General features: G+C 42.3%; 1 protein-coding gene across 1 annotated transcript in view; it reads right to left on the reverse strand.

Annotated features, from left to right (window-relative positions):
- Positions 1-14348: 14348 nt before the first annotated feature.
- Positions 14349-26415, reverse strand: part of TSHR (thyroid stimulating hormone receptor) — a 165892-nt gene continuing 153825 nt past the window's right edge. The window contains exons 9-10 of the mRNA XM_055436181.2: positions 17270-17458; positions 14349-15998 (exon numbers count right to left, since the gene is read on the reverse strand). Of these exons, the coding sequence (XP_055292156.1) occupies positions 14585-15998; positions 17270-17458 (1603 nt within the window). The 3' untranslated portion in view covers positions 14349-14584. The remainder of the gene's footprint in view (positions 15999-17269; positions 17459-26415) is intronic.

A 26415-nucleotide genomic window follows, 5' to 3' on the forward strand; every position in this document is an offset into this window, starting at 1 on the left:
AAGTTTTTGATGTTAGATTGACAATTTTATTTGCCACTTTAGAATTCAGGAATTTGTTTCTTTTGTGATAAATTGTATGACTCAATTCTATTAAAGATACTGAGTTGATGCCTTAATTTTTCTCCGTTAAATTTCTCTGTAACAGAGGCATTTGATATCATTCCATTGACCTTAGAGCTATCATCATTAACCTTATTTACCTGTAAATTTATTACCCAAAGTCAATGATGATACTTCCTTTTAATAATATATCCATATGTTAAGGCTAATACAAATTTCTCCCCTTTGTCCTCTCCTTAAAAGGATGAATTCTTAGTTAATTCAGAGCACGCACAGTTAGAGAAAACATAAGTTGAGGAAACAAGTCAGGGATTGTCAGCTTCTCAGTTCCCATTTAACACTCAGCTGACAGCTGTCAGAGGATTTGCAACTGGATAGCCGAAGTCATGGAGACAATTATCAGGTTCTTTGAAGAGATTATTCGAAAACAGTTTCCATGTATTTCTGTGGAATTAAGCCAACGTTAGATAATCTATTGATTTTCCCATATGCTGGAGGCTATAGCTCAGACTTTGAACAAGTGAACAAATTAATCTTCTTGTATTTCAATTAATTATTGCTTAAATTAGGCATCTCAGTACTTTGTGTGAGACAAAGCTGAGGGTTGCCTCAGGCACGTGTGAGGTTAAGTTGACAGAACCTTAAAGCAAACAGATGGATGAGATGCTTCTTTAAAAAAAATTTTTTTTGAAGTCACTTTATTAATTATGTTGTTTGTTGTTGTTTAGTCACTAAGTCATGTCTGACTCTTTGTGACCCCATGGACCCGCTATGGAGCCCACCAGGCTCCTCTGTCCATGGGATTTCCCAGGCAAGAATAGTGGAATGGGTTTCTGTTTCCTTCTCCAGGGGGTCTTCCCAACCCAGGGTTCAAACCCGCGTGTACTGCATTGACAGGAGGATTCTTTACCACTGAGCTACCAGGGAAGCCCATTTATTAGTTATAACTACAGTGAATCTTTGCCATTGAATGACAACTTCGTACAGTGATTAGGAGGACATATCAGGAGACACACTGCTGTGGTTAGAATTTCAGTTTCGTTCTTACTCAGTGTAGGAAACATCTCCATTTCCAGTTTTCTTCTGTCTAAACCATTGATAGTATTCGTTTAGTGTTTATTAAGTATTTAGTATTTGATAGTATTATCAACCTCATGGATCTGTTGTGAGGTTTAAATGAATTAATTGCTTTTTCTTCTTTCATTTTTTTCTTTTTTCAGTCAGTCAGTTCAGTTGCTTAGTTGTGTCCAACTCTTTTCTGATGCCGTGGGCTACAGCACGCCAGGCTTCCCTGTCCATCACCAACTCCCGGAGCTTGCTCAAACTCATGTCCATTGTGTCGGTGATGCCATCCAACCATCTCATCCTCTGTCACCTCCTTCTCCGCCTGCCTTCAATCTTCCCCAGCATCAGGGTCTTTTCCAATGAGTAAGCACTTTGCATACGGTGGCCAAAGTATTGGAGCTTCAGCGTCAGTCCTTCCAATGAATATTCAACATTAATTTCCTTTAGGACTGATTGGTTGGATCTCCTTGCAGTCCAAGGGTCTCTCAAGAGTCTACTCCAACACCACGGTTCAAAGGCATCAATTCTTTGGCATTCAGCTTTCTTTATAGTCCAACTCTCACATCCATACATGACTACTGGAAAAACCATAGCTTTGACTAGATGGACCTTTGTTAGCAAAGTAATGTCTCTGCTTTTTAATATGCTGTCTAGGTTGGCCAAAGAATTGATGCTTTTGAACTGTGGTGTTGGAGAAGACTCTTGAGAGTCCCTTGGACTGCAAGGAGATACAGCCAGTCCATTCTAAGGGAGATCAATCCTGGGTGTTCATTGGAAGGACTGATGCTAAAGCTGAAACTCCAATACTTTGGCCACCTCATGCGACGAGTTGACTCACTGGAAAAGACTCTGATGCTAGGAGGGATTGGGGGTGGGAGGAGACGGGGACGACAGAGAATGAGATGGCTGGATGGCATCACCGACTCGATGGACATGAGTTTGGGTGAACTCCAGGGGTTGGTGATGGACAGGGAGGCCTGGCGTGCTGTGATTCATGGGGTCACTGAGCGACTGAATTGAACTGAACTGAGGTTGATCATAACTTTTCTTCCAAGGAGAAAGCGTCTTTTAATTTCAAGGCTGCAGTCAGCATCTGTAGTGATTTTGGAGCCCCCTAAAATAGTCAGTCACTGTTTCCACTGTTTCCCCATCTATTTCTTATGAAGTGATAGGACCAGATACCGTGATCTTCATCTTTTGAATGTTGAGCTTTAAGCCAACTTTTTCACTCTCCTCTTTCACTTTCATCAAGACACTCTTTTTTCTCTTCACTTTCTGCCATAAGGGTGGTGTCATCTGCATATCTGAGGTTATTGATATTTCTCCCAGCAGTCTAGATTCCAGCTTGTGCTTCATCCAGCCCAGCATTTCTCATGATGTACTCTGCATACAAGTTAAATAAGCAGAGTGACAATATACAGCCTTGACGTACTCTTTTCCCAATTTGGAACCAATCCATTTTTCCATGTCTGGTTCTAACTGTTGCTTCTTGACCTGCACACAGATTTCTCAGGAGGCAAGTAAGCTGATCTGGTATTCCCATCTCTTTTGGAATTTTCCACAGTTTGTTGTGATCAACACAGTCAAAGGCTTTAGTGTCAAGTGAAGCAGAAATAGATGTTTTGTCTGGAATTCTCTTGCTTTTTGTAAGATTCGGTGGATGTTGGCAGTTTGATCTATGGTTCCTCTGCCTTTTCTAAAACCAGCTTGAACATCAGGAAGTTCTCAGTTCATGTACTGTTGAAGCCTGGCTTGGAGAATTTTGAGCATTACTTTGCTAGTGTGTGAAGTGAGTACAATTGTGCAGTAGTTTGAGCATCCTTTGGCATTGCCTTTCTTTGGGATTGGAATGAAAACTGACCTTTTCCAGTCCTGTGGCCACTGCTGAGTTTTCCAAATTTGCTGTCATATTGAGTGCAGAATCCAGTCCCATCACTTCATGGCAAATAGATGGGGAAACAGTAGCTGACTATTTTTGGGGGCTCCATAATCACTGCAGATGGTGATTGCACCCATGAAAAAAGATGCTTACTCCTTGGAAGGAAAGTTATGACCAACCTAGATAGCATATTAAAAAGCAGAGACATTACTTTGTCAACAAAGGTCTGTCTAGTCAAGGCTATGGTTTTTCCAGTGGTCATGTATGGATGTGAGAGTTGACTATAAAGAAAGCTGAGCACCAAAGAATTGATGCTTTTGAACTGTGGTGTTGGAGAAGACTTGCGAGTCCCTTGGACTGCACGGAGATCCAACCAGTCCATCCTAAAGGAAATCAGTCCTGGTTGTTCATTAGAAGGACTGATGTTGAAGCTGAAACTCCAATCCTTTGGCCACCTAATGCAAAGAGCTGACCATTTGAGAAGACCCTGTTGCTGGGAAAGATTGAGGGCAGGAGGAGAAGGGGACAACAGAGGATGAGATGGTTGGATGGCATCACCAACTCAATGGACATGGGTATGGGTGAACTCCAGGAGTTGGTGATGGATAGGGAGGCCTGGCATGCTGCGGTTCATGGGGTCGCAAAGAATCGGACACGACTGAGCGACTGTACTGAACTGAGTGCAGCACTTTCACAGCATCATATTTTAGGATTTGAAATAGCTCAACTGGAATTCCATCACCTCCACCAGCTTTGTTTGTAGTGATGCTTCCTAAGGCCCACTTAACTTCACATTCCAGGATGTCTGGCTCTAGGTGAGTGATCACACCATCATGATTACCTGGATCGTGAAGATCTTTTTTGTACAGTTGTTTTGTGTATTCTTGCCACCTGTTCTTAATATCTTATGCTTCTATTAGGTCCATACCATTTCTGTCCTTTATTGTGCCCATTTTGCATGAAATGTTCCCTTGGTATCTCTAATTTTCTTGAAGAGATCTCTAGTCTTTCCCATTCTATTGTTTTCCTCTTTGTTTGCATTGATCAATGAGAAAGGCTTTCTTGTCTCTCCTTGTTATTCTTTGGAACTCTGCTTTCAGATGTATATATCTTTCCTTTTCTCCTTTTTTTTTTTTTTGCTTCTCTTCTTATCTCAGCTCTTTGTAAGACCTCCTCAGACAACCGTTTTGCCTTTTTGCATTTCTTTTCCTTGAGGATGGTTTTGATCACTGCCTCCTGTACAGTGTTACAAACCTCTGTCCATAGTTCTTCAGTCACTCTATCAGATCTAATCCCTTGAATCTGTCACTTCCACTATATTATCATAAGGGATTTGATTTTAGGTCATACTTGAATGGTCTAGTGATTTTCCCTACTTTCTTCGATTTAAGTCTGAATTTTGCAATAAGGAGCTCATGATCTGAGCCACAGTCAGCTCCTGGTCTTGTTTTTGCTGACTGTATATATCTTCTACATCTTTGGCTGCAAAGAATACAATCAATGTGATTTCGGTATTGACTGAAATCTATTGATGGTATCTGGTGATGTTCATGTGTAGAGTCATCTCTTGTTGGAAGAGGGTGTTCGCTGTGACCAGTGCGTTCTCTCAGTAAAACTCTGTTAGCCTTTGCCCTTCTTCATTTTGTACTCCAAGGCCAAATTTGCCTGTTACTCCAGGTATCTCTTGACTTCCTACTTTTTCATTCCAGTTCCCTATGATGATAAAGACATCTCTTTTTGCTGTTAGTTCTAGAAGTTCTTATAAGTCTTCATAGAACTGTTCAACCGTTCAACTTCATTGAACCTATCAACCTTTCAACTTCAGCTTCTTTGGCATTAGTGGTTGGGGCATAGATTTGGATTACTGTAGTATTGAATGGTTTGCCTTAGAAACAAACAGAGACCATTCTGTTGTTTTTGAGATTCCACCCAAGTACTGCATTTTGGACTCTTTTGTTGACTGACGGTTTTTTTTTTTCCTTTTTTAGCTTTTTTTAAAAAAATTATTGCGGTATCATTGATTTGCAGTGTTGTATTTCAGATGTACAGCAAAGTGAATCAGTTATGCATATACATAGATCCACTGTTTATTAGATTCTTCTCCCATATTGGCCATTACAGAATATTGAGTAGAGTTCCCTCCCTATACAGTGGGACCTTATTAGTTAGGGTCGGACACGACTGAGCTACTTCACTTTCACTTTTCACTTTCCACTTTCACACATTGGAGAAGGAAATGGCAACCCACTCCAGTGTTCTTGCCTGGAGAATCCCAGGGAAGGGGGAGCCTGGTGGGCTTCCGTCTATGGGGTCACACAGAGTCGGACACGACTGAAGGGACTTAGCAGCAGCAGCAGCAGTGTCTATATCAATGCCAGCCTTCCTGTTTATCCCTCCACCTCTTCCCCCTTGGTAACCACAAGTTTATTTTCTATATGTGTAACTCTACTTCTGTTTGCTAGTTCATTCATAACCTTTTTTAGATTCCACATATCAGTAATATCATATGATATTTTCTTTCCGTCTGATTTACTTCACTCAGTATGATAATCTCTAGGTCCATCCATGTGGCTGAAAATGGCATTATTTCCTTATTTATATGGCTGAGTAATATTCCACTGTATATATATGTACCACATCTTCTTTATCCTAAATGAATGACTTTTAATAGAGCAAACTTAAAACAGCACTTGGAACCTAGTAAGAGCCATAACAGAGTTACTATATACATATAAACATACTTATGTATGTGTTAGCTATTAACAAAGAAAGTATTTTTAAAGTTTAGGGTTTAAGAACTCATGTGTTTCCAAAGGGATTAGATGCTTCTGGACACTTCTTCCAACCATTGGTTTTGTTGTGGTTGTTATTGACTTAAAAAGTTAAAGAATCCTTCTGCAGAAATGGTGGACAGTACTAAGTAATTGCTTTAAGAGGCCATCATATGAAATTATTAGCCCCTTCATTTCCTTTTCTGCTGAGGAGATGATAAAAAGCACCAGTCACATATTTCTTTCTCCTTATATATAATCACCACCTTATTCCTGAACCACTGAACCTCTGCTACCACTGTATTCTGCACCTTATCACTCCCTCCATCAGCAGCCTATGGTGATGACTCTTGAAAAGTTTCTGAATATATTCTGGATTCAGCATCCAGACCCCTTTCCCCTTTTTTAATGGTGGAATAAGGACCATAGCAATGATATTTTCATGACCTGGAGAGGAACAGGAAAGAATGACAAGGTTGGAAAGAAGGTATTGAGACTAGGACAGGATGGAAGGGTTGGCGTAGGCTGAGGGTCTTCCACATGGAAGACAGAGCGTGGCTGCAGGTTGAGTGGGTACCACGGGCACCATTTAGGCTGGGTGAAAAAGCAGAAGGAAATGATTTGATTTCCTCCAACTGCTGCTCCCAGCAGTGGCTCAAGTGCACTAATTAAAATGACATAAGTAGCAGCTTGGATGTCTGGGAAGACATAAGTGCCAGAGGTGTGTGCTCACTTTTTCCTTTTCTCCAGAGCTGGCCCACAGTTGGTGAAAACAGGTATGATGTCAGGCATCTCCCCTTTCATCTGGACCGTGGCACCGACTGGTCGGGGTATCTCATTTCTCCAACATTTGCTGAAGCTATTAATACTTCCCTGGGTTCCTCTTCTGTCGGAATGCTTAACAAACACTTAGAAACGTTAGAGAAATACCTTAGAGTACATTGAACAAAATGGTTCAAATTTGTTATTAATGAAAAAAAAAATCCTAGGAGTCCCATATTCCCACAGATCCACAAATCATCTGCCAGTATCTTGTTTGACAATATCTAACTTTGTCCACCATCATTCCAGAAGTCTTTTCCACGTGGTGTCTGGGGAACTGATGTGGAATGTAGTAAAATTTAAACCTGGGATTTACTTAAAAAAATAAAAGTAGGGATGAAACTAGTCTTGTTTTTCTCAGCTTTTGCCTCATCTATTTAATATGGCCCTTGCTGAGATACTTGAAAAGCCTCCTAGAGAATCGAGGCTCTTTCTCAGTTTCTCAGGCTTTTTTGTGACTCTCTTTGGGGTCAGTCCTTACTTGGCAGGACCTTTGGTGAAAGAAACCCGAGTCACAGGAATCAATTGTAAATAGTCTTTTGTTAAAGTACCTGCTATATAGTGGGCAGACCTATAGTGCCATTTTGATTGCAAATTTCTCAATGACTAGAATCCTTTATTTATATCACATTACAGTGAATTATTAATACCTCATTGCATGATTTCCAAATGCCTGAACTATTTCTATAGTTCATTGTGACTCTTGCTCTGCTGCTCAGTCACTTCAGTCGTGTCCGACTCTGTGTGACCCCATAGACGGAAGCCCACCAGGCTTCCCCGTCCCTGGGACTCTCCAGGCAAGAACACTGGAGTGGGTTGCCATTTCCTTCTCCAATGTGTGAAAGTGAAAAGTGAAAGTGAAGTCGCTCAGTCGTGTCCGACCCCCAGCAACCCCATGGACTGCAGCCCACCAGGCTCCTCCAATCCATGGGATTTTCTAGGCAAGAGTACTGGAGTGGCTTGCCATTGCCTTCTCCAGTTGTGACTCTTAAACACCCCCAAAATGCGCTATAAGGAAATGAGACACAGTTAAACTTTTCATTGTATGCTGTCCAAGAAAAATGTCCATCACCTCCTAATCCCTTTCCATATGAAATACTTCAGTAAATGAAACAGATTATTCCCCAATAGTCTCAAATTCCCAAAACAGATTCCAAAATTTTACTGAATGGGTGATAAAATTGAAGTGGTTCACACAATCTTGGTTTCCTTACTTTATTCAAAGTTTGGCTTTTTACTTATAAATTCATAATACAGATAACAATTAGTTGTTTGATTTTCCTTATGCCACTTTCACAGCAATCCATCTTAAGGGAAACAAAAATTCTTATTTAATGTAAATAGGTTGTCCAGTAGAATAAATTCTCAAAGGCTTTCACTACTTTCTTAGTGATTAGCTTTCAGATATTGCTGCAGAGTAAGCACTTTAAAACTCATTGTTTTATTTTGTCAGATCCTAAAAAGCTAGATTTCATAGTGGTTAGGTTATTGTTCAAGTGACCTTCAATGTGATATCTGCCTCCCGCCATTATAACTCTACAGACATAATAACTTAACTACCTGATAAACTTGGCCATTTTGTACCTTTCTTTAAATGCCACATTTTAACTGTTAATTATCTTAAAGCATAATATTAGTATAATAATTTCCATTCTAATGTTTTAAAAAAGTAAGCATATGATAAAAAAGAATTAGCAGTACAGAGGAATACCAGTTGAAAAGTTTTCATCTACAATGTACTAGCTTGAGCTGCCGTAACAAAATACCACAAGTTGGATGGCTTAAACAACAGAAATTTATTTTCTCACAATTCTGGGGGCTGGAAATCCAAGACTGAAGCGTGAACAGATCCAGTTTCTGGTGTGGGCTCTCTTCCTGGCTTGTAAATGGCCACCTTCTTGCTGTATCACTGCATGACGTTTACTCTGTGCGTACGTGAGCATGAGAGAGTTGTGGTGTATCTTATTCTCATAAGGATACCAGGGGCCTTAGGGCCCCTATACTGAACTGAACCTCCATAAAGGCCCCATTCCAGATACACTCATGTTGAGGGTTAGGGCTTCAGCCTTAATTTGGGAGAACTCAATTCAGCTCCTAACAGTACTCAATTCCTAATCCCAACCCCTAAAGGAAACCACTTTCAGTCATTTTCTGATTTTAATTCTGCTGAAGGTTATTATTATATTTTTGTTATGCTTCAGTTCAGTTCAGTTCAGTCGCTCAGTCGTGTCTGACTCTTCGTGACCCCATGAATCACAGCACGCCAGGCCTCCCTGTCCATCACCAACTCCCGGAGTTCACTCAAACTCATGTCCATCGAGTTGGTGATGCCATCCATCCATCTCATTCTCTGTCATCCCTGTCTCCTCCCGCCCCCAGTCCCTCCCAGCATCAGAGTCTTTTCCAGTGAGTCAACTCGTCGCATGAGGTGGCCAAAGTATTGGAGTTTCAGTTTCAGCATCAGTCCTTCCAATGAACACCCAGGATTGATCTCCTCTAGAATGGACTGGTTGGATCTCTTTGCAGTCCAAGGGACTCTCAAGAGTCTTCTCCAGCACCATAGTTCAAAAGCATCAATTCATCGGCAATCAGCTTTCTCAGGTACCTGTTATTTGAACTACAGATATTTAGACAATATATCTTTTGTCTGCACATAAGGGAGGTTAGGAAATTAGTTGTTTTAGCATAATCTCCTAGCTCCCAGCCTTAAAATTTGGAGGCTTGTATTAATTTTAGGCTTTTTAATTGTTTGGCTTTATAACAAACTTCTATTTCTTATTCTGTTGATTGTGGGCGGTCTCTCATCCCTCCCCACTGTGTAACATAGGGATTAACTCCTTTATCATGTCCTTCTTTACCCTTCTCCCCTTCCTGACTTTTGTCAGTAATACCATTACTTTGACTTGTCAAGGTTTGTAATATTTATATTCTGTTGGGAAATATGAGTCATACAATTTGATTTTAAAATATTTATAGAATTATAGCACACAAATATTATCAACTGTAAAACCAAGAGTGTGTCAAGAGCCATTGAAAAGGAAATTACGTCATATCTGAAGTACTACTTCAAGTAAGTTTTCAGATGGGAGATATGGGTAATGTTAGAAAATGACTCTTCTGAAAATGTAAACATTTTCCAAAGATTTTATTCAACTTAAAATTTGATGACAGTATCAGCAAATTGTTAAAACTGGTCCAAATATGCACTTAAGAAGTTAAGTACCTAAATGGCAACCCACTCCAATATTCTTGCCTGGAAAATCCATGGGCAGATGAGCCTGGTGGGCTACAGTCCATGGGGTCACACGGAGTCAGGCATGACTGAGCAACTAATATTTTCTCTTTCACTTTCACCTAAAAGCAATTGCAGGTGTTATGATAAAACTGCTGGGTTAAATACAAAACTGGTCAACATCCAGTGGGTCCACAAATCATGCAGAAGTTGGTTGAATCTCTGTCATATCAAGATCATCTAGACAAGTTAACCTCTGTCCTTATCAAGTTGCAAATTGCCTTGACAAGGAAGTCAAGCCCAGCACTGCACTGAAAACACACCAAAAAAAAAAAAAAAAGGTTATCTTTTTGCTTAATTCCAAGTTTTGGATAATTTATCTGGCATAAGTAACCTTCCAAGTATTGCAATATAAACATGTCATTATTTTGCCCTTACACTTGGATGAAAATTTGACTGGGTATAGGATCCTGGATTTAATACACTTTTTCCCAAGGCATTGAAAACATTGCATCATGTCCTCTGGTATACAGTGTTGTTGCCTTGAATTAAAGGTCACTCTGATTGGAGAAGGAAATGGTAACCCACTCCAGTATTCTTGCCTGGAGAATTCCTGGGACAGAGGAGCCTGGTGGGCTGCCGTCTATGGGGTCAAACAGAGTCAGACACAACTGAAGCGACTTAGCAGCAGCAGCAGGTACTTGTCAATTCTTTATAATACCTGGCATTTTTTTTTCTCTTTCTTCATTCACTCTGCAACATTTTAGATCTCTGCTATACTTTTGGTGTTCTGATACTTTATATGGACTGTTCTACATGGGAGTCTTTTTCATCCATCCCCGTAGTACTAAGGAGACACTGTCACTCTGCTCAAGAAGTTTTCTTCTGTGGCTCTGGTTACTATTACATTTTCTGTGTTTTCTCTAAAACTGCTATTCTTATATTGGACTTTGAGGCTGGTCTTCTATATCTTTCAACTTTTATCAGATATTTCATATCTTTATTTATTTGTTGAACATTCTAGAGTTCTTCTACTTTAGCTCCTAGTCATTCTGTTAAAGCTCTTGCTTCGGCAATCCCATTTTAAATTTGCCAAAACTCCTTCTTGCTTTTGATTATTAAATGTATCTGATATTATTAATTAGAAATTTAAAAATAATACTGTGTTTCTGAGCAGACTCTTCTGGAGAAATGTTCTGTTTGTTCAATTTGGTCTTTTTTTGTGCTATTGATGTGCACTTCATTTTTCTCAAATGTCTGGTAATTATTGTGGTTCACTTTTTATTTTTGATTAAAGAATGAGGATGGTTCATGTCAGCAAATGATGTAGATCTCTCTCTGCCTTTCCCTGGCTGGGCACTGATATTGATGCCTTCACATCAGTGACCCGGCTTCACTTAACAGTGTGAGGGAGGAAGTGGGCAAGTGAGTTCAGTTCTCTGCTTCCTGCCCCCTGCCCCAGACCAGAAACTTAGCCCTGTCTACAGTGAGCATTCACTTTCTTTCCAGTCAGTTTCTTGATTTCAACCTGGGCGGAACCCTCAATGTGTCAGTTCTAACTAAATGGAATGAGAGGGGATGGGAGGGGCCAAGTGAGATGGACTTGCAATTAATGACAGAAGTCGCCTGTTAGTCCTGTGACTTCCAGACTCGGGGGTTTCTTGGGACTCTGCATGGAAGCCCATCCTTCCACTGCTCCAGCCTTATCCTGTGAATGAGTTTAGGCTGTGACCTTCTGTACCCTAAGTCATCCACCAACTCAAGGCCAGAAATTTTCCATTTTTCAGAAAGTCATCAAAGATGGGTGTGTTGTTGGTACCATTTCTCCTGTTCACAGTACAGTTTCGGTTTGATCTCATTTTATATTTTCTCACTATCATTTCAGTGAAATTTGGAAAAGGAAGGTTAAATAGATCCCAGGACTTGCTCACCACTTTGAGTTGGAACTTTAAATCTTTTGAAACAGTGCATTGCTACCAAGTTTTTCCTGTCTATTTAGGTATTTAGAATGAATGAGAATCACCCCTCTGTGTTATAATTTTTTCTTCAAAGACTTCAGACACGATTATTTTTCCCACACAGTTATTGTTTTTAATTCTAATGATTCCAGTTTTATCTTCTTGCCCTCACTTTTACTGTTTTGCCACTATCATGGTGCTGCCTTGTAACAGATTCTTCTAATCAGCTGCTTCTGATATGTAGCAGATTATCCATTGAGCAAGAGTCAAACTTTGAGAGAATTTTGAGAAACTCCTTTGAGCAACATGTACAGATCTTAGGGCGTGAATTTTGTGACATCTGTGTGACTGACCTGAGGCTATTTGTCTTCATGACTTGGTTCCACATTTAGATAGCTGAAATCTTTAGGTAGTTACCAGGTTAAATGAACTCTGACCAGCTCTTGTATTAATAGATGTATTATCTTCATTAAGGGCTACCCTGGTGACTTAGATGGTAAAGAATCTGCCTGCAATGTGGGAGACCCAGGTTTGATCCCTGGGTCAGAAAGATCCCCTGGAGAAGGGAATGGCAACCCACTGCAGTATTCTTGCCTGGAGAATCCCATGGACAGAGGAGCCTGGTGGGCCACAGTCCATAAGGTCCCAAAGAGTCAGACATGACTGAGTGTCTAACACACACCATCTTCATTACTAACTGAAAGTCGCTCGGTTGTGCCTGACTCTTTACGACCCCATGGATTGTAGCCTGCCAGGCTCCTCTGTCCATGGAATTCTCCAGACCAAAATACTGGAGTGGGTAGCCATTCCCCTCTTCAGGGGATCTTCCCAACCCCGGAATTGAACCCAGGTCTCCCACATTGCAGGCAGATTGTTTACCATCTGAGCCACAGAGCACTATATAAATTCCTAGTGTAAATACCAATCATTTTTTTCTCTTAGATATCATTGCCTGTGAATGAATCATAATTCATTTTACCATGAGTAAATTTTTTCACATAAAGACCATTTACAACCAAGATACAATGTTATACTTAAGTTATTCGTAGTCAATAATTTTTTGATATGGATTTATTAACCAATTTTTTCCTGTCTTTAGTTTTAGCTCACAGGTTATAAAAAGCAATACTTTAGGACTCAGCACATAAGAAAATTTACTTCATGTCACAAATGCAAACTTTAGCAACAAATCTGTAAGAAGTTACTTTTCTAGGAAAGTATTATTTCAGCTACTCAAGGTAAAACATTATTTATCAGAATGTGATGCTTCAAAATGTCACAGATGAAAAACACATGTCAAAGGCAACACATGCTGTGGTTTTAATCCATAGTGTGGTTCATGAGCACTGAGAAGCAAATGCTGTCTCTGCTTAGAATGAAATTAAGGGGCTGTCTTGACAGATAACCTGGAGAATACATCTGTGATAAAAATCCTGGCCATATTAAGTAAGGGAGCACTGTTGGGGAATATAGATTTTATGTCCAGTGGTCAACAAGACTGGAAAAACTGACAGTTTCAGAGAGAAGAAACCTCTCTTAATTGTTTTAGTGTTGAATCATATTTCTTTACTTAGCCAATCCTCAAAAACAAGTTAAATGTTTCAAGTGAATTTTCACAGTGAAGTAGTAACTAATCAGCATTTGCAAAAACCACCTTTTATTTTATTTATTTATATACTGTGTGTATCCGTCTGCTTTTGGCCTGATAATGGTAGCTGTGTAGGTCCATGAATTAGATAAGTGATTCAGAGCCAGCTTGATACATTGGTCATTCACTGGAATTTCTGGCTCAGATCATAACCAAAAAATGAAACAAAGAAAACATTTCCTGGGTCACATGTCTAGGCTCCAAAGAGAAGGAGATGGCAGCGCTGAAAGATGGGAAAAACAGATTCTGCTTCCTTATTGTTTTTCTCTCTCTTCCTCATGGCAACCTATGTTTTGAGGGGGAGGGTTATCCATGGAGTTTTAAAACTGGAAGAGGCCATCAAGCTCCTTCATTTATGCAGACTGCAGAGCCCAGTAACTTGGCCAAGGTCCAACAATAAACGGATGTCCAGCCTGCTTTATTAATAAGCAGGTGATCTAGAATGTCCAGCTTATAATTCCCACTTACCATTCAGAAATACTTTCTAGAGTGCATGTTTTTAATGCCAGAAGCCTGGCCAAGAAGAGCACTTCTTAGTTTGCTCAGCCACAACAGATGAAATCTTGGCAGTTTTCCCAGGCAACAGTTGGTTCCCATCAGGTAGATTCTTGTGAAGAGATGATTAAGTTTCAGAGTCAGAAAAAAAAACAAAGCCTTCCCCTGCCCTTCATGTGTCAAAATGGCTGTTCCTTGTATGATGTCCTTTTGGACATTTCAGTTTCGTGGAAATCAAACTCTCTTGGGTTGTATCAGTGAACGTGAAATTGAACTGAACCAACACAGAGTCAGTTTTATCTTGTGGTCACCAACCAGGTTAATAACATTTGCCATTTGCTCAATCTTTAGTATGAAATGCTATATAAAAGTGAGAAAGCGCAATGTCAACATGGCTCAGTTGATACGTATTAAGCATTTTACACAGTGTAATTGCTGCACTTAACATCCAGTCAGTCTTCCAGGAAGTATAGATTACTGTGATATCACCTGGAATTCAGACACGCCGGTTGCCTCTCTTCCTTCTTGGAGGCAATGATCAGGTTACTGATAGTCCCTTTCCAGACATGAACATTACCTACAGATTAGATCAGCCACGTGTTGTGTCGATGGTTGGAATGATGCTCAAAAAACCATCCTAAGACCTTGTACCACTTACAGAACTGTTTGCTTATACTCTTTGGAGGTTTGGTCCTGCTGCTTTGGGGTTAGCTGAGAGTTTTCAAGCAGTTCATAGTCATCCTGCACATTGGGGAGACTCTGCCTCACATCTGGGGGAACCTTTTGGACCCGAATACCGGTGCTGTTCTTTGGAGAAACTCTCTGACCCCGGTACGCCTGAGCCTGGCGTTTACAGATGCCAAACTTGCTGAGCAGGATAAACACATCCCTCTGGAAGGCTTTGGTGAAAATGGCGTAGAGGAACGGGTTGGCACAGGAGTTAAGCGGGTAGAAGAGGACCAGCAGGATCTTGGAATTGGTGACGGTGATGAGAGGCTTGTTCATCAGGGCTGACAGAGCGTAGAAAGAGATTGGCGCCATGCACATGAAGTCAGTGAAGATCAACACAGCCATCCTTTTGGCAATTCTGGTGTCTTTGTCCCCCGGGTTGTAGTGGGGATTTCGGACTGTGATGTAGATCTTCACATAACAGGCGCAGACAATGATAAAGGCAACAATGTTGAGTAATAGAACGAGGATGATGTAAGCCAGGGCAAGAGGAGTCTCAGTGTCCATGGGCAGGCAGATGCTGACCTTGGCATAGCTGCTGATTCCCACCAAAGGGAGCAGGGCGAGCAGGAAACAGCAAACCCAGCCCCCCAGCATGATGACATAGGCGTGCCGGAGGCGGATCTTGCGGTCCAGGTGCATGGCAAAGGTGATGGCGTACCAGCGCTCCAAGGTGATGACCGTCAGCGTGTACACAGACAGCTCGCTGGCAAAGACAGTGAAGAAGCCAGCCGTGTTGCAGCCAGGGCCTGTCTGCCAGTCGATGGCATGGTTGTAGTATTCGGACTGAGTGTAGAGGTCTACGGAGGCGATGAGCAGCAGATACAACCCCATGCAGAAGTCTGCGAAGGCCAGGTTGCACATGAGGAAGCGTGGCACGGTCAGCTTGTAGTGGCTCGTGAGGAGGATGACCAGGACGAAGACGTTGCCCAGGAGAGCCAGCAGACTCACAAACCACACCACGATTCTCAGGAACTTGTAGCCCATGATGTCCTCACAGGGGTTGAACTCATCCGACTTGGGGGTACACACCATGTCCTCACTCCCCCCGCACACGGTATAGTCGTAATGGCTGTCAAAGGCCTGCAGGGTCTCCTCCTGGGGGTTTTTGAGCTCTTGGCCAAAACCTATGATCTCATCTTCTTGGTCCTCAAAGAAGACGTAGTAATGAGAGTTGCTGTGGGTATCTTGGAACTTGGAGTTCTCCTTGTACCTGGCACTGCCATCACCCAGATCCTCCTCATATTCCTGGTAGAAGGGACCATTCAAAGCACTCGTGGATTTTCTCTGACGCAGGCCCTGAATACTGCTCTCATTACACATTAAAGACTGAAGGATTCTGCAAGGCAGTGGGTAGAAAGTCACCACTTGTTGGAAACCCACTAATGGTCCCCACCACACTTAGCAAAATATGCAAACTATGCAGTATGATACACAGGATTTGACAGGATTCGACATGCTCTGGTCAGGCCTGTCTCTCCTGCATCATTTCCTATTACTGCCCCTCCCCAAGTATGATCCACTGACATGCTGTCCTTATTTCTCTTTTGCAACCAGTTCAAGAACAGCAGTGATTTTAAAAAAAAAGAAATCATGGATACTAGAGCCAGTCTACCTAGGTTAGGACCTGATTCTACTATTTCCTGGTTATTTCACCTTGGGAAGGTCTGTGAGTATTGGTTTATTCGTGTATAGAATGGGAGACAGGGAGTATTTTATTTTGGGTTCTTATAGGAATAGATGACAGCGCCTGGAGTGTTGTTAGTGCCAGGTAGATGTGTGTGTGAGGGTGTGTGGGCTCAGTCGTGTCTAACTCTGCTGGTTGCTGTTGGTATTATTATTATTCCTACTCAGAGCTTCAGAATTCCACATTCCCTTTACCTGAAAAACTCCCAGCTGCCTCTACTCAGTATTCAGTTTTAAACTCAATTTGTCTTTCCTCAGAAGAGCCTTTCTTCCTCGTCTTTAATAAACTGTCTGACCCTTGTGTTCATTTCCCTCATAGCACTATCTGAGATCTTCTTACTTGTTTGCCTGTTTCTTTTCTGACTTCCATACTAGAATGTAAACAAAATGCAAGAAGGCTCTGGTCTGTTCTGTTCATTGCTGTGGGTAGGATAGTGCTGGGCACACAACAGGTGCTCAATAAATGTTAACCGAACAGATGAATAAAGGGACGCTATTGTGCAGGCAAGCTTACAGAAGTAAGCTTTAGTGTTTCACTAGCCCACCAGATTGGTCCCCCAGAGATTCTTTAGATGGCTTCAGCTGCTGAGCAGATTCATCTGTGGAGTGGTGGTTAAAATCTGCAGCGGACTGCCTGTTCTACCTTGTTTGGAGGTTCATGAGAAATCATTCCTGTCTGTCCTGCATCACTGCCTAAAATGCTGCCCTCCTCTGCTTTGATGCAGAGATACAAGCCTTATTTCTTATTTGCAAACGCTTTTGGTCTGCAGAGTCACTGTGTCCCATGGACTTCATGTTTCTTACGGACGCTTCCAAATTCTTCTCCACCTGTTGTGCAAACAACAAAACTTCTTCCTCAAACCCAGATATTAATTCAACTTCCACCAAAACCTTTTGTCACTTAAGCCAAACACTGCCACTTACCCTCTGATTTTCTTCTGGTTCTTAAAAGCACAGCAGTGGCTCGGATAAGAAAGGTCAGCCCGTGTGAGGTGAAGGAAACTCAAGGAAAGAGGAAGTTTCTTTAGAGCCCAAGTGTTTCTTGCTATCAGTTCCTTCAGGTGTTCAAGGCCTTTGGATGGCAGGGCAGTGACGCTGGTATAAGAGATGTCCCTGAGAGGGAGACAACAGTGATCCAAGGGTGAGCAGCCAGGACCTTTTAGAATTCAGACAGGCCTGAGATTCATGGGGAGATGACATGATGCCTTCTACTGAACATGCCCTCTGAGATATTACACTCAGTCACTGGTCTAAGGAGAGATAATATGCTTCTAAGTTGATATGCTGCAAGGGACTCCCCTTTTTTAAAAAAACTTTTACATTGGAGTATAAGTGCTTTACAATGCTGTATTAGTTTCTGCTTCATAACAAGGTGAATCAGCTATATGTATACATAAACATATATCCCCTCCTTCTTTAGCTTCCCTCCCACCACCCCATCCCCACCCCACCCCTCTAGGTCATCACAGAGCACCAAGCTGAGCTCCCTGTGCTGTATAGCAGCTTCCCGCAGCTATCTATTTTACACATGGTAGTGTATATCAGTTCAGTTCAGTTCAGTCGCTCAGTCGTGTCCAACTCTTTGTGACCCCATAGACTGCAGCACGCCAGGCCTCCCTGTCCATCACCAACTCCCGGAGCTTACTCAAACTCATGTCCATCGAGTCAGTGATGCCGTCCAACCATCTCATCCTCTGTCATCCCCTTCTCCTCCCGCCTTCAATCTTTCCCAGCATCAGAGTCTTTTCAATGAGTCAGTTCTCTGCATCAGGTGGCCAAAGTATTGAAGAGCTTCAGTCCTTTCAATGAATATTCAGGACTGATCTCCTTTAGGATGGACTGGTTGGATCTCCTTGCAGTCCAAGGGACTCTCAAGAGTCTTCTCCAACACCACAGTTCGAAAGCATCAACTCTTTGGTGTTCATCTTTCTGTATGGTCCAACTCTCACATCCATACAAGACTACTGGAAAACCCATAGCTTTGACTAGCCGGACCTCTGTTGGGAAAGAAATGTATATTTGTGTATATGTGTACATATATTTCTATGCTACTCCTGAGTTTGTTCCACACTCTCCTATCCCCGCTGTGTCCACAAGTCTGTTCTCTACATCCATGTCTTTATTCCTGGGACTCTCATTTTTATTGCTCAGTTGTGTCCGACTCTTTGTGACCCTACAAACTGTAGCCTGCCAGGCTCCTCTGTCCATGGGATTATCCAGGCAAGAATACTGGAGTGGGTTGCCATTCCCCTCTCCAAAGGATCTTCCCGACCTAGGGATCAAACCCGGGTCTCCTGCATTGCAGACAGATTCTTTACCATATGAGCTACAGGGAAGATCTACTGTTTATAGTAACAATCTGAAATGAGATTCAAGGTACTTCCAAAAACAATGGGGGAGATAGTGAAGCTGGGAAAGTGTAGACATTAGCATTAGTTACTAAGGTAGCATTAATTCATGGCTTTTGGACTTTTTCTGCCCTTTTCTCTGTTCAAGAGTCAAGCTTAGGTATCTTGCTCCATCATTTTTACTTGCACTGAATAATGGCTTGAATAAACCACAAATATTTAACCTAATACCTCTCTTATTTTATATTTTATCAATGTTCATTAAATATTCTTTTATTTTTTATACTTATATTTTAATATCTCATGTAATTAGCATGGAGTATTAAACTGATTAGCAAGTGAATTCCAATGTTTACAACTTCTTCCACCACATCACTGTAACTGAACTTTGCTGGGATTTACATTCTCAAGGTTCAAGGCTGCTAGAACTTTCTTTCTGTTGTTGTTCAGTTGCTAAGTTGTATCTGACTCTTTGTGACCCCATGGACTGTGGCACGCCAAGCTTCCTTGTCCTGTGTATCTCTAGGAGTTTACTCAAACTCATGTCCATTAAATTGGTGATGCTATTCAACCATCTTATCCTCTGTCACCCTCTTCTCCTCCTGCCTTCAGTCTTTCCCAGCATCAGGGTCTTTTCCAGTGAGTTGGCCCTTTGCATCAGGTGGCCAAAATATTGGTGCTTCAGCAACAGTCCTTCCAATAAATATTCAGGGTTGATTTCCTTTAGAAATGATTGGTTTGACCTCTTTCCAGTCCAAGGGACTCTCAAGAGTCTTCTGCAGCACTACAGTTTGAAAGCATAAATTCTTTGGCACTCAACCTTCTTTATGGTGCTATTTCTCTTCTCTTCCCGGGTAGCATATTGGACATCTTCCAACCTGGGGGACTCATCTTCTGATGTCATATCTTTTTTGCCTTTTCATACTGTTCATGGGGTTCTCGAGGCAAGAATACTGGAGTGGTTTGCCAGTCCCTCCTCAAGGAGGGACCACGTTTTGTCAGAACTCTCCACCATGATGTGTCTGTCTTGGGTGACCCTGCACGGCATGGCTCATTGTTTCATTGAGCTATCCAAGCCTCTTTGCCACCAGAAGGCTGTGATCCATGAAGAGGAGAACTACTTGAGTTTTATTAACATGAGGTTTGCGTGTTAACTCTATTCACTGTGGAACTGTGATTCTTGGGAAGGGTATCATGTTTACTGTTTTGTTTTATATTTAAGTTGAAATTTCCATATTTCTGGGACTTCCTTGATGGTCCAGTGGTTAAGAATCCACCGTGTAGTGCAGGGGTCGCGGGTTCGATCCCTTGTCAGGAAACTAAGATCCCACATGGAATGGGGACTAAGCCCTCACATTGCAGCTTCTGAGCCCATGCATTCCAGAGCCGTGCCCCACAACTAGAGAGTCTGCGGACCACAACAGAAGTTCCTCATGGTGCAGCGAACATCCCATGTGCCACCACCAAGACCCAACAAGCTAAACAAATATTTTTAAAAATTTAAAAATCCGTATTTTGGCATTTCCCAAACTTCCCTGGCGGGGGGGCAGTAGTTGCTCTCTGTTCTTGTTGCTTTATGGCCTCCGGGTGATTTTTAACATTAAGCCAAGTACCTTTGGAAAACAGGCATATATGAATAACTTCCTAGCTAGTGAGAGAGTTGAGGAGTGAAGCTCAACTTAAGGTAATGCAGTTGGACTGCTCTCCTGCCTGTCCTTTTGACTCATACCTTTCTCTTTTAACCGTGCTGTCTGTGTGGTGTGGCCACCTTTCTGCCTCGTTTTCTGGAAGCCACTCATGTGTCTCCTTTCTGTCAGTGAAACAAGAGAGCATCTCTTGGCTCCCTTTCTCTGCTTTGCTGCCTGTTGGATACACTGATTGTGAGTGTACATCTGAAGGTGTCTATCCTTCCAAGGAATGTGTCTGCATTTTAAAAGATATTTCTTGAGAAACCACTTTAATAACCACTCCAGTTACTGCATGACAAAAATACCCCTAAACTTAAGTGGTATCAAACCATTTTGTATTATAAACATGGCTTTTATGGCCAGGATTCAGAACAGGGCGTGGAGGGGAGGGTTTGTGTCTGGGGCTCAGCTGGGCAGCCTCAGTGGTTGGGGCGGCTCAGGGGCTGGGGGCTGGGGGCTCATTCAGGCTGCTTCCCTTGCATGTTCTGGTGTCAGGGCTGAGACGGCTCCACCCTGCAAGCATCTGAGATTGTGGATGTGGCGTCTCCCAGTGGTTTAAGCTTCTCACAAAACTGTGGCTTACTTATGAGAGGAATCATCTGGAGAGAGGGCATTCCAGGAGATCCGGTAGATGCACGGGCAGGAGATACTGAACCTTATGGGCCAGCCCAGGGGAGGCATCCTCCTCCATTATCTCACTCCTTCTCTGTGGGAAAAGCGTCCAAGAATTTGGTGCCTTATTTTAAAACTGCCATAGTTGTCTCCCTGTGAGCTTCCCTGGTGGCTCAGAGGGTAAAGAATCTGCCTGCAATGTGAGAGACCTGGATTCCATCCCTGGGTTGGGAAGATCCCCTGGAGAAGGGAATGGCAACCCACTCCAGTATTCTTGCCTGGAAAATCCCATGGACAGAGGATCCTGGAGGGCTACAATCCATGGGGGTGGCAAAGAGCTGGACACGACTGATTGATTAACACTTTCACTGAGTTGTTTCAGCAGTGAGGATATCAGTGGGGCAGGTATTTGCTGAAAAGAGACAACGTAACACTCTGCAAATTAGTCTGTGGTCCAGGCAGCAGACAAAGAAACGAGACATCCCTTTGTGTCCAGAGATCCATCCAGCTGGCTGAGTGTGGAGCCAGGACGTGGGTCTAGGGTTATTAGATGCAGTCTCCTGGGAGCTCCCCCTACCTCTTATATTCAGGTCTCTGGAGACTTTGAACATAGATCCAGGTGCAGTGGCCCCTCCAGGAGCTCATTAGGCATCTGGGAGTGAGGAACATATTCCCTGATTTGTCTGAGTGTCTGCAGTGAGCGTGTCCCAGGTAGTCTCGAGTTGGGTCCCAATGGGGCTGACCTGGGAGGGTGTTTTTGGGAAATGTGTATAAACTTTGTGATGAAACATCTGTAACATAATTAGTACTTGGCATATCGTAGGTGTTTGATGTTAACGCCTTCTTTGCCACAATCTGGAGTTTATTTAAGCTCAAGTCAGAAGCAAAGGGACCTAGCAAATACAGTTCCAGTCCAGATCTTGACTTATATATTCAACAACTCATTTGACATTTCCACTTGGGTTTTTCACAAGCATCTCCAACTGAACAGATCCATCTTGAACTTAGCTTAAACTACCCCATCCCCACACCAACCTGCTGCTCCTCTATTTAAACTGGCAGAAACCAGGGATCTGAACTCCGAAAGAGCTGGAATCCGTGTATCTGCATGTCTCATGGGAGCTCTCTAGTTCGAGCTAATAGAATCTCTTGCTCCTATAGTGGTCTTGTCAGTTACTTGCCTCCAATCCACTCTCCACGCAGCAGCCAGGACAGTCGTCACATATGAGTGAAGCAAGGTCACACTCCTGCTCAGAACCTTGCAGTGACTTCCTAACACACCGTGAGTCACATCTGCTCTTCCTCCCATGAGCACCCTGCAGATCCGCGGCCTTTCCCTCCTCTCCAACCTCTTCTCAAGGGCCAGAGCCATTTGCAGCCCAGACTGGATTCAGTTAATACTAGGATCAATCTGGAGCCATCTCCCTCCCCACGGGCGGGAGCCACTCGACGTCTCTCGAAGCATCCATTAAGCCCGCTGCTCCGAGAGTGCCCCGAGATGCTGCGCTCTCCTGATGCAGGCCACTCCACGCCTGCTCCTTCAGCCCTTCCAGAGTCAAGCAAGGGGAACCACTGCTGCCCCTCGCCCTTTGAGAAACAGTTTCAGCTCCCCTGCAGAGATCTAGAGATCTGCAGGGAGGAAGGGAGGAGCTCCTTACACTCCCCAGTGGACACAGCATCACCTCTCCTCTCAAGATGATGGAATGATTCTTCCCTTTAAGCCTACTGGCATTTCTTTGTTCCCTGCCTACCAACCACCATCTTCCAGGGCTTGTGTCCTTGTGGATTCTCTCTTGTGCTTGCTGAGTATTCATGCCACACACGTACGCTACCATGCCTGCAAAAAAGATAGCTACTGGGGACCTGCTGTAGAGCACAGGGAGCTCAGCTTGGTGCTCCGTGATGACCTGGAGGGGCGGGAGAGATTGAAGGCGGGAGGAGAAGGGGACGACAGAGGATGAGATGGCTGGATGGCATCACTGACTCGATGGACATGAGTTTGGGTAAATTCTTGGAATTGGTGATGGACAGGGAGGCCTGGAGTGCTGCAGTCCATGGGGTTGCAGAGAGTTGGACATGACTCAGCGACTGAACTGAACTGAGGAGAGGTGGGAAAGAGTCCAAGAGGAAGGGGATATATGTATATGAAAGTCTTTTTAGGCATTATATCCAATTTACAAATTATGATAGAAATAGTGAAAGATGTGGCTATGTAAAGTTATACACTATGTTCCATAAAATACTGCACAATATGGCAACAGACAATTTAAAAAGGAACATAAATGGAAAAACAAATTCATGCCATGAATATTTACAGTAAAATGCAGATGAGCTCGACCCCAAATCACACCTCAGGTCAGCTGTTTATATGTCTGCGGAGTCATGGTTCTTATCACTACCACGTTAGTTTAGGTCTGAATTACATTTCAGCTGAGTTTTGCAAAAACTTCCTGACTCATCTCCCAGAAAGTGTCTACTAACTCTGCCTTCAGACGTAGGAGAGGATGTTCTTTCTAAAACCTGAATCTCATCTGGTTGCTTTCCAGCTTGAAACCCATGGCCTACAGATTGGAGTTCAAGCTTCTCTGTCTCTGCCCTCTCTCCACTGGGAGTCTCTTCCTGAATCCACATGGCTTGGGGATCTTAGCTCCCCCAGTAGAGACTGAACCTGCACCCTTGGAAGTGAACAAGCAGAGTCCTGACCACTGGACAGCCAGATAATACCCTGGAGTATATTTTCAAGTAATTTCTTAGAAAAGTGATATATGTAAGATATTTTCTGGATCCTGTATGACTAAAAAAAATGACTTTTTTCCCCCACCCTTTTAACATTCAATTGATACTTTACCTGGCTATAAATTTTAGGTTGCAAAGCACTTTCCTTTAGAATTCTTAAGACTTTACTTTATTGAATTCCAGTACCCATTGTACCTTTTGGCTAAATACAATGCCATTCAGACTTTTATTCTTTGGTCATTGACTTGTTTTTACTCTCTAATAGCTTCTTTTCTCTCTCAGCTTTATTGAAGTATAATTGACATATAACATATTAAGTTTAAAGTGTACAACATGATTTGAGATATGTATACATTGTGAAATGATTATATGGCCTTGTCTGCCCTGGTGTGAGAGTTCATGAAAGTGTGCCTTGATACGGATATAGATATATTTTCATTTATTGTACTGGACCCTGGGGTGGAGGGGGTCCCTCACCTGTTTGACAGTATTTGGCATTGTTCCCAGGATAGCTTGTGCCTCTCATTTCCTTTGTTTCTTCCCTGGAATTCCTGACAAATGGAAAAGGGCTGTCCTGGAACCCCTAGACATTTTCTTATAATTTTCTCTTACTATTTTTATTGAATCTTCTGGTAGAATTCCTTGTCTATATATATCTTCTGTGTCTTCTCTTGAATTTTTAAAATTAATTAATTTATAAAGTTCATAGCTCTATTGGGGTAATAATTGACAAAAATAATATATATTTATGGTATACAAAGTGATGTTTTGATATATGTATACATTGTGAAATGAATACCACAATCGAGCTAATTAACATATCCATCACCTCACACAGGTGTAATTATTTGTGTGTGGTGAGAACACTTTGTGTCTACTCTCAGCAAATTTCAAATATGCAATATAGTATTATTAACTATAGTCACCATGCAGAGTATATCCTGTGAAATACTAGGCCGGATGAATCACAAGATAGAATCAAGACTGCAGGAGAAATGCCAACAATCTCAGATATGCAGATAATACTACTCTGATGGCAGAAAATGAAGAGGAACTAAAATGCCTCTTGATGAGAGTCAAGGAGGAGAGTGGAAAAAGCTGGCTTGAAACTCAACATTTCAAAAACTAAGATCATGGCATCTGGTCCCATCACTTCATGGGAAATAGAAGGGGGAAAAGTGAAAACTGAAAGATTTTTTTTTTTCCTTGGGCTTTAAAATCACTGTGGACGGTGACTGCAGCCTGGAAATTAAAAAGATGCTTGCTCCTTGGAAGGAAAGTTATTGACAAACCTAGACTATATTAAAAACCAGAGACATCACTTTGCCAACAAAGGTCCATATAGTCAAAGCTATGGTTTTTCTAGTAGTCATGTAGGGATGTGAGAGTTGGACCATAAAGAAGGCTGAGCACCAAAGAATTGATGCTTTCAAATTGTGGTGCTGGACAAGACTCTTGAGAGTCCCTTGGACTGCAAGGAGGTCAAACCAGTCAATCCTAAAAACAGTCAACCCTGAATATTCTTTGGAAGGACTGTTGCTGAAGCAGAAGCTCCAATCCTCTGGCCTCCTGATGTGAAGAACCAACTCATTAGAAAAGACCCTGATGCTGGGAAAGATTGAAGGCAAAAGGAGGCAGGGGTAGCAGAGGATGAGATGGTTGGATGGCATCTTGACTCAATGGACATGAGTTTGAGCAAACTCCAGGAGATAGTGGAGGACAGAGGATCCTTGCATGTTACAGTCCATTGAGTCAAAAAGAGTCAGACACAGTTTAGGGAGTGAACAACAAGACTGTACATTAGATTGTCAGAACGTAGACTATATAACGGAAACTTTGTACCTTTTGACCAACATTTTCTTATTTTCCTTATCCCCCAGCCCCTGGCAACCACCATTTTACTCTCTTACTATGAATTCAACTTTTTTCGATTCCACAGTAAGACAGATCATGTTACGGTATTTGTCTCTCTGTGCCTGGCTTTGAAGATTTTAATTTTAGCTTGACAAGAGCTGAGTCTCTGCTGGTTCTGTTTATTGTCATAGTTTTTGCATCCAGACTGGTGCTTAGAAGACAGGAGGCTCTGAATATATATTTGTCAAACACATTTATAAAGTGCTTTCTTGTCTTATCTTCCTTTTTTATAGCGTGTTTGAGGAAGCACACGCAGCAGTCAGGAGCAGGGGTTTTAAATTCAGACTATCTGGATTTGCGTTTCCGTTTCCCCACTGACTAAACTTACTATCAGCCACTTAATTTTTTTGTCCCTCAGCTTCCTTGTCTTCTTGAGCAGTGGCTCACAGTGTGCTGTCAACAAATAATAACTATTATTATCATTGTTGTTATAGGGATAAAACATCTTCTCAGATTAACCTCAGGGCACTGACTGTTGCTTTGTAAGATGTTCTTTTCTGTTCTCTGCGTGCCTTTTGTTGCTCCAGGCTCATCCCTGCCCTTGACCCGCTCCTGCACATACATTTGTCTACCTTGGTTTCCATCTTTGACATCAGCAGCATTCTTTGACGGGTGTTCCTTGTTGTCACATTCATGCTTAAGACTGAGGCACGGAAACTCTGGTCTCAGGAGCTTGTCTACGGTAGACTTTGCTTTAGGGCAGTTTTGTAGGGAGCTGGCCATTCTGCTGTTGAGCCCTAAAATGCCAACATGGAGGTCTTTTTTGTTTTAG

Source organism: Moschus berezovskii, chromosome 9 (genome assembly GCF_049115385.1).
Source record: "Moschus berezovskii isolate FMDL1 chromosome 9, NW_MosBer_1.0, whole genome shotgun sequence".
Taxonomy (NCBI): Eukaryota; Metazoa; Chordata; class Mammalia; order Artiodactyla; family Moschidae; genus Moschus; species Moschus berezovskii.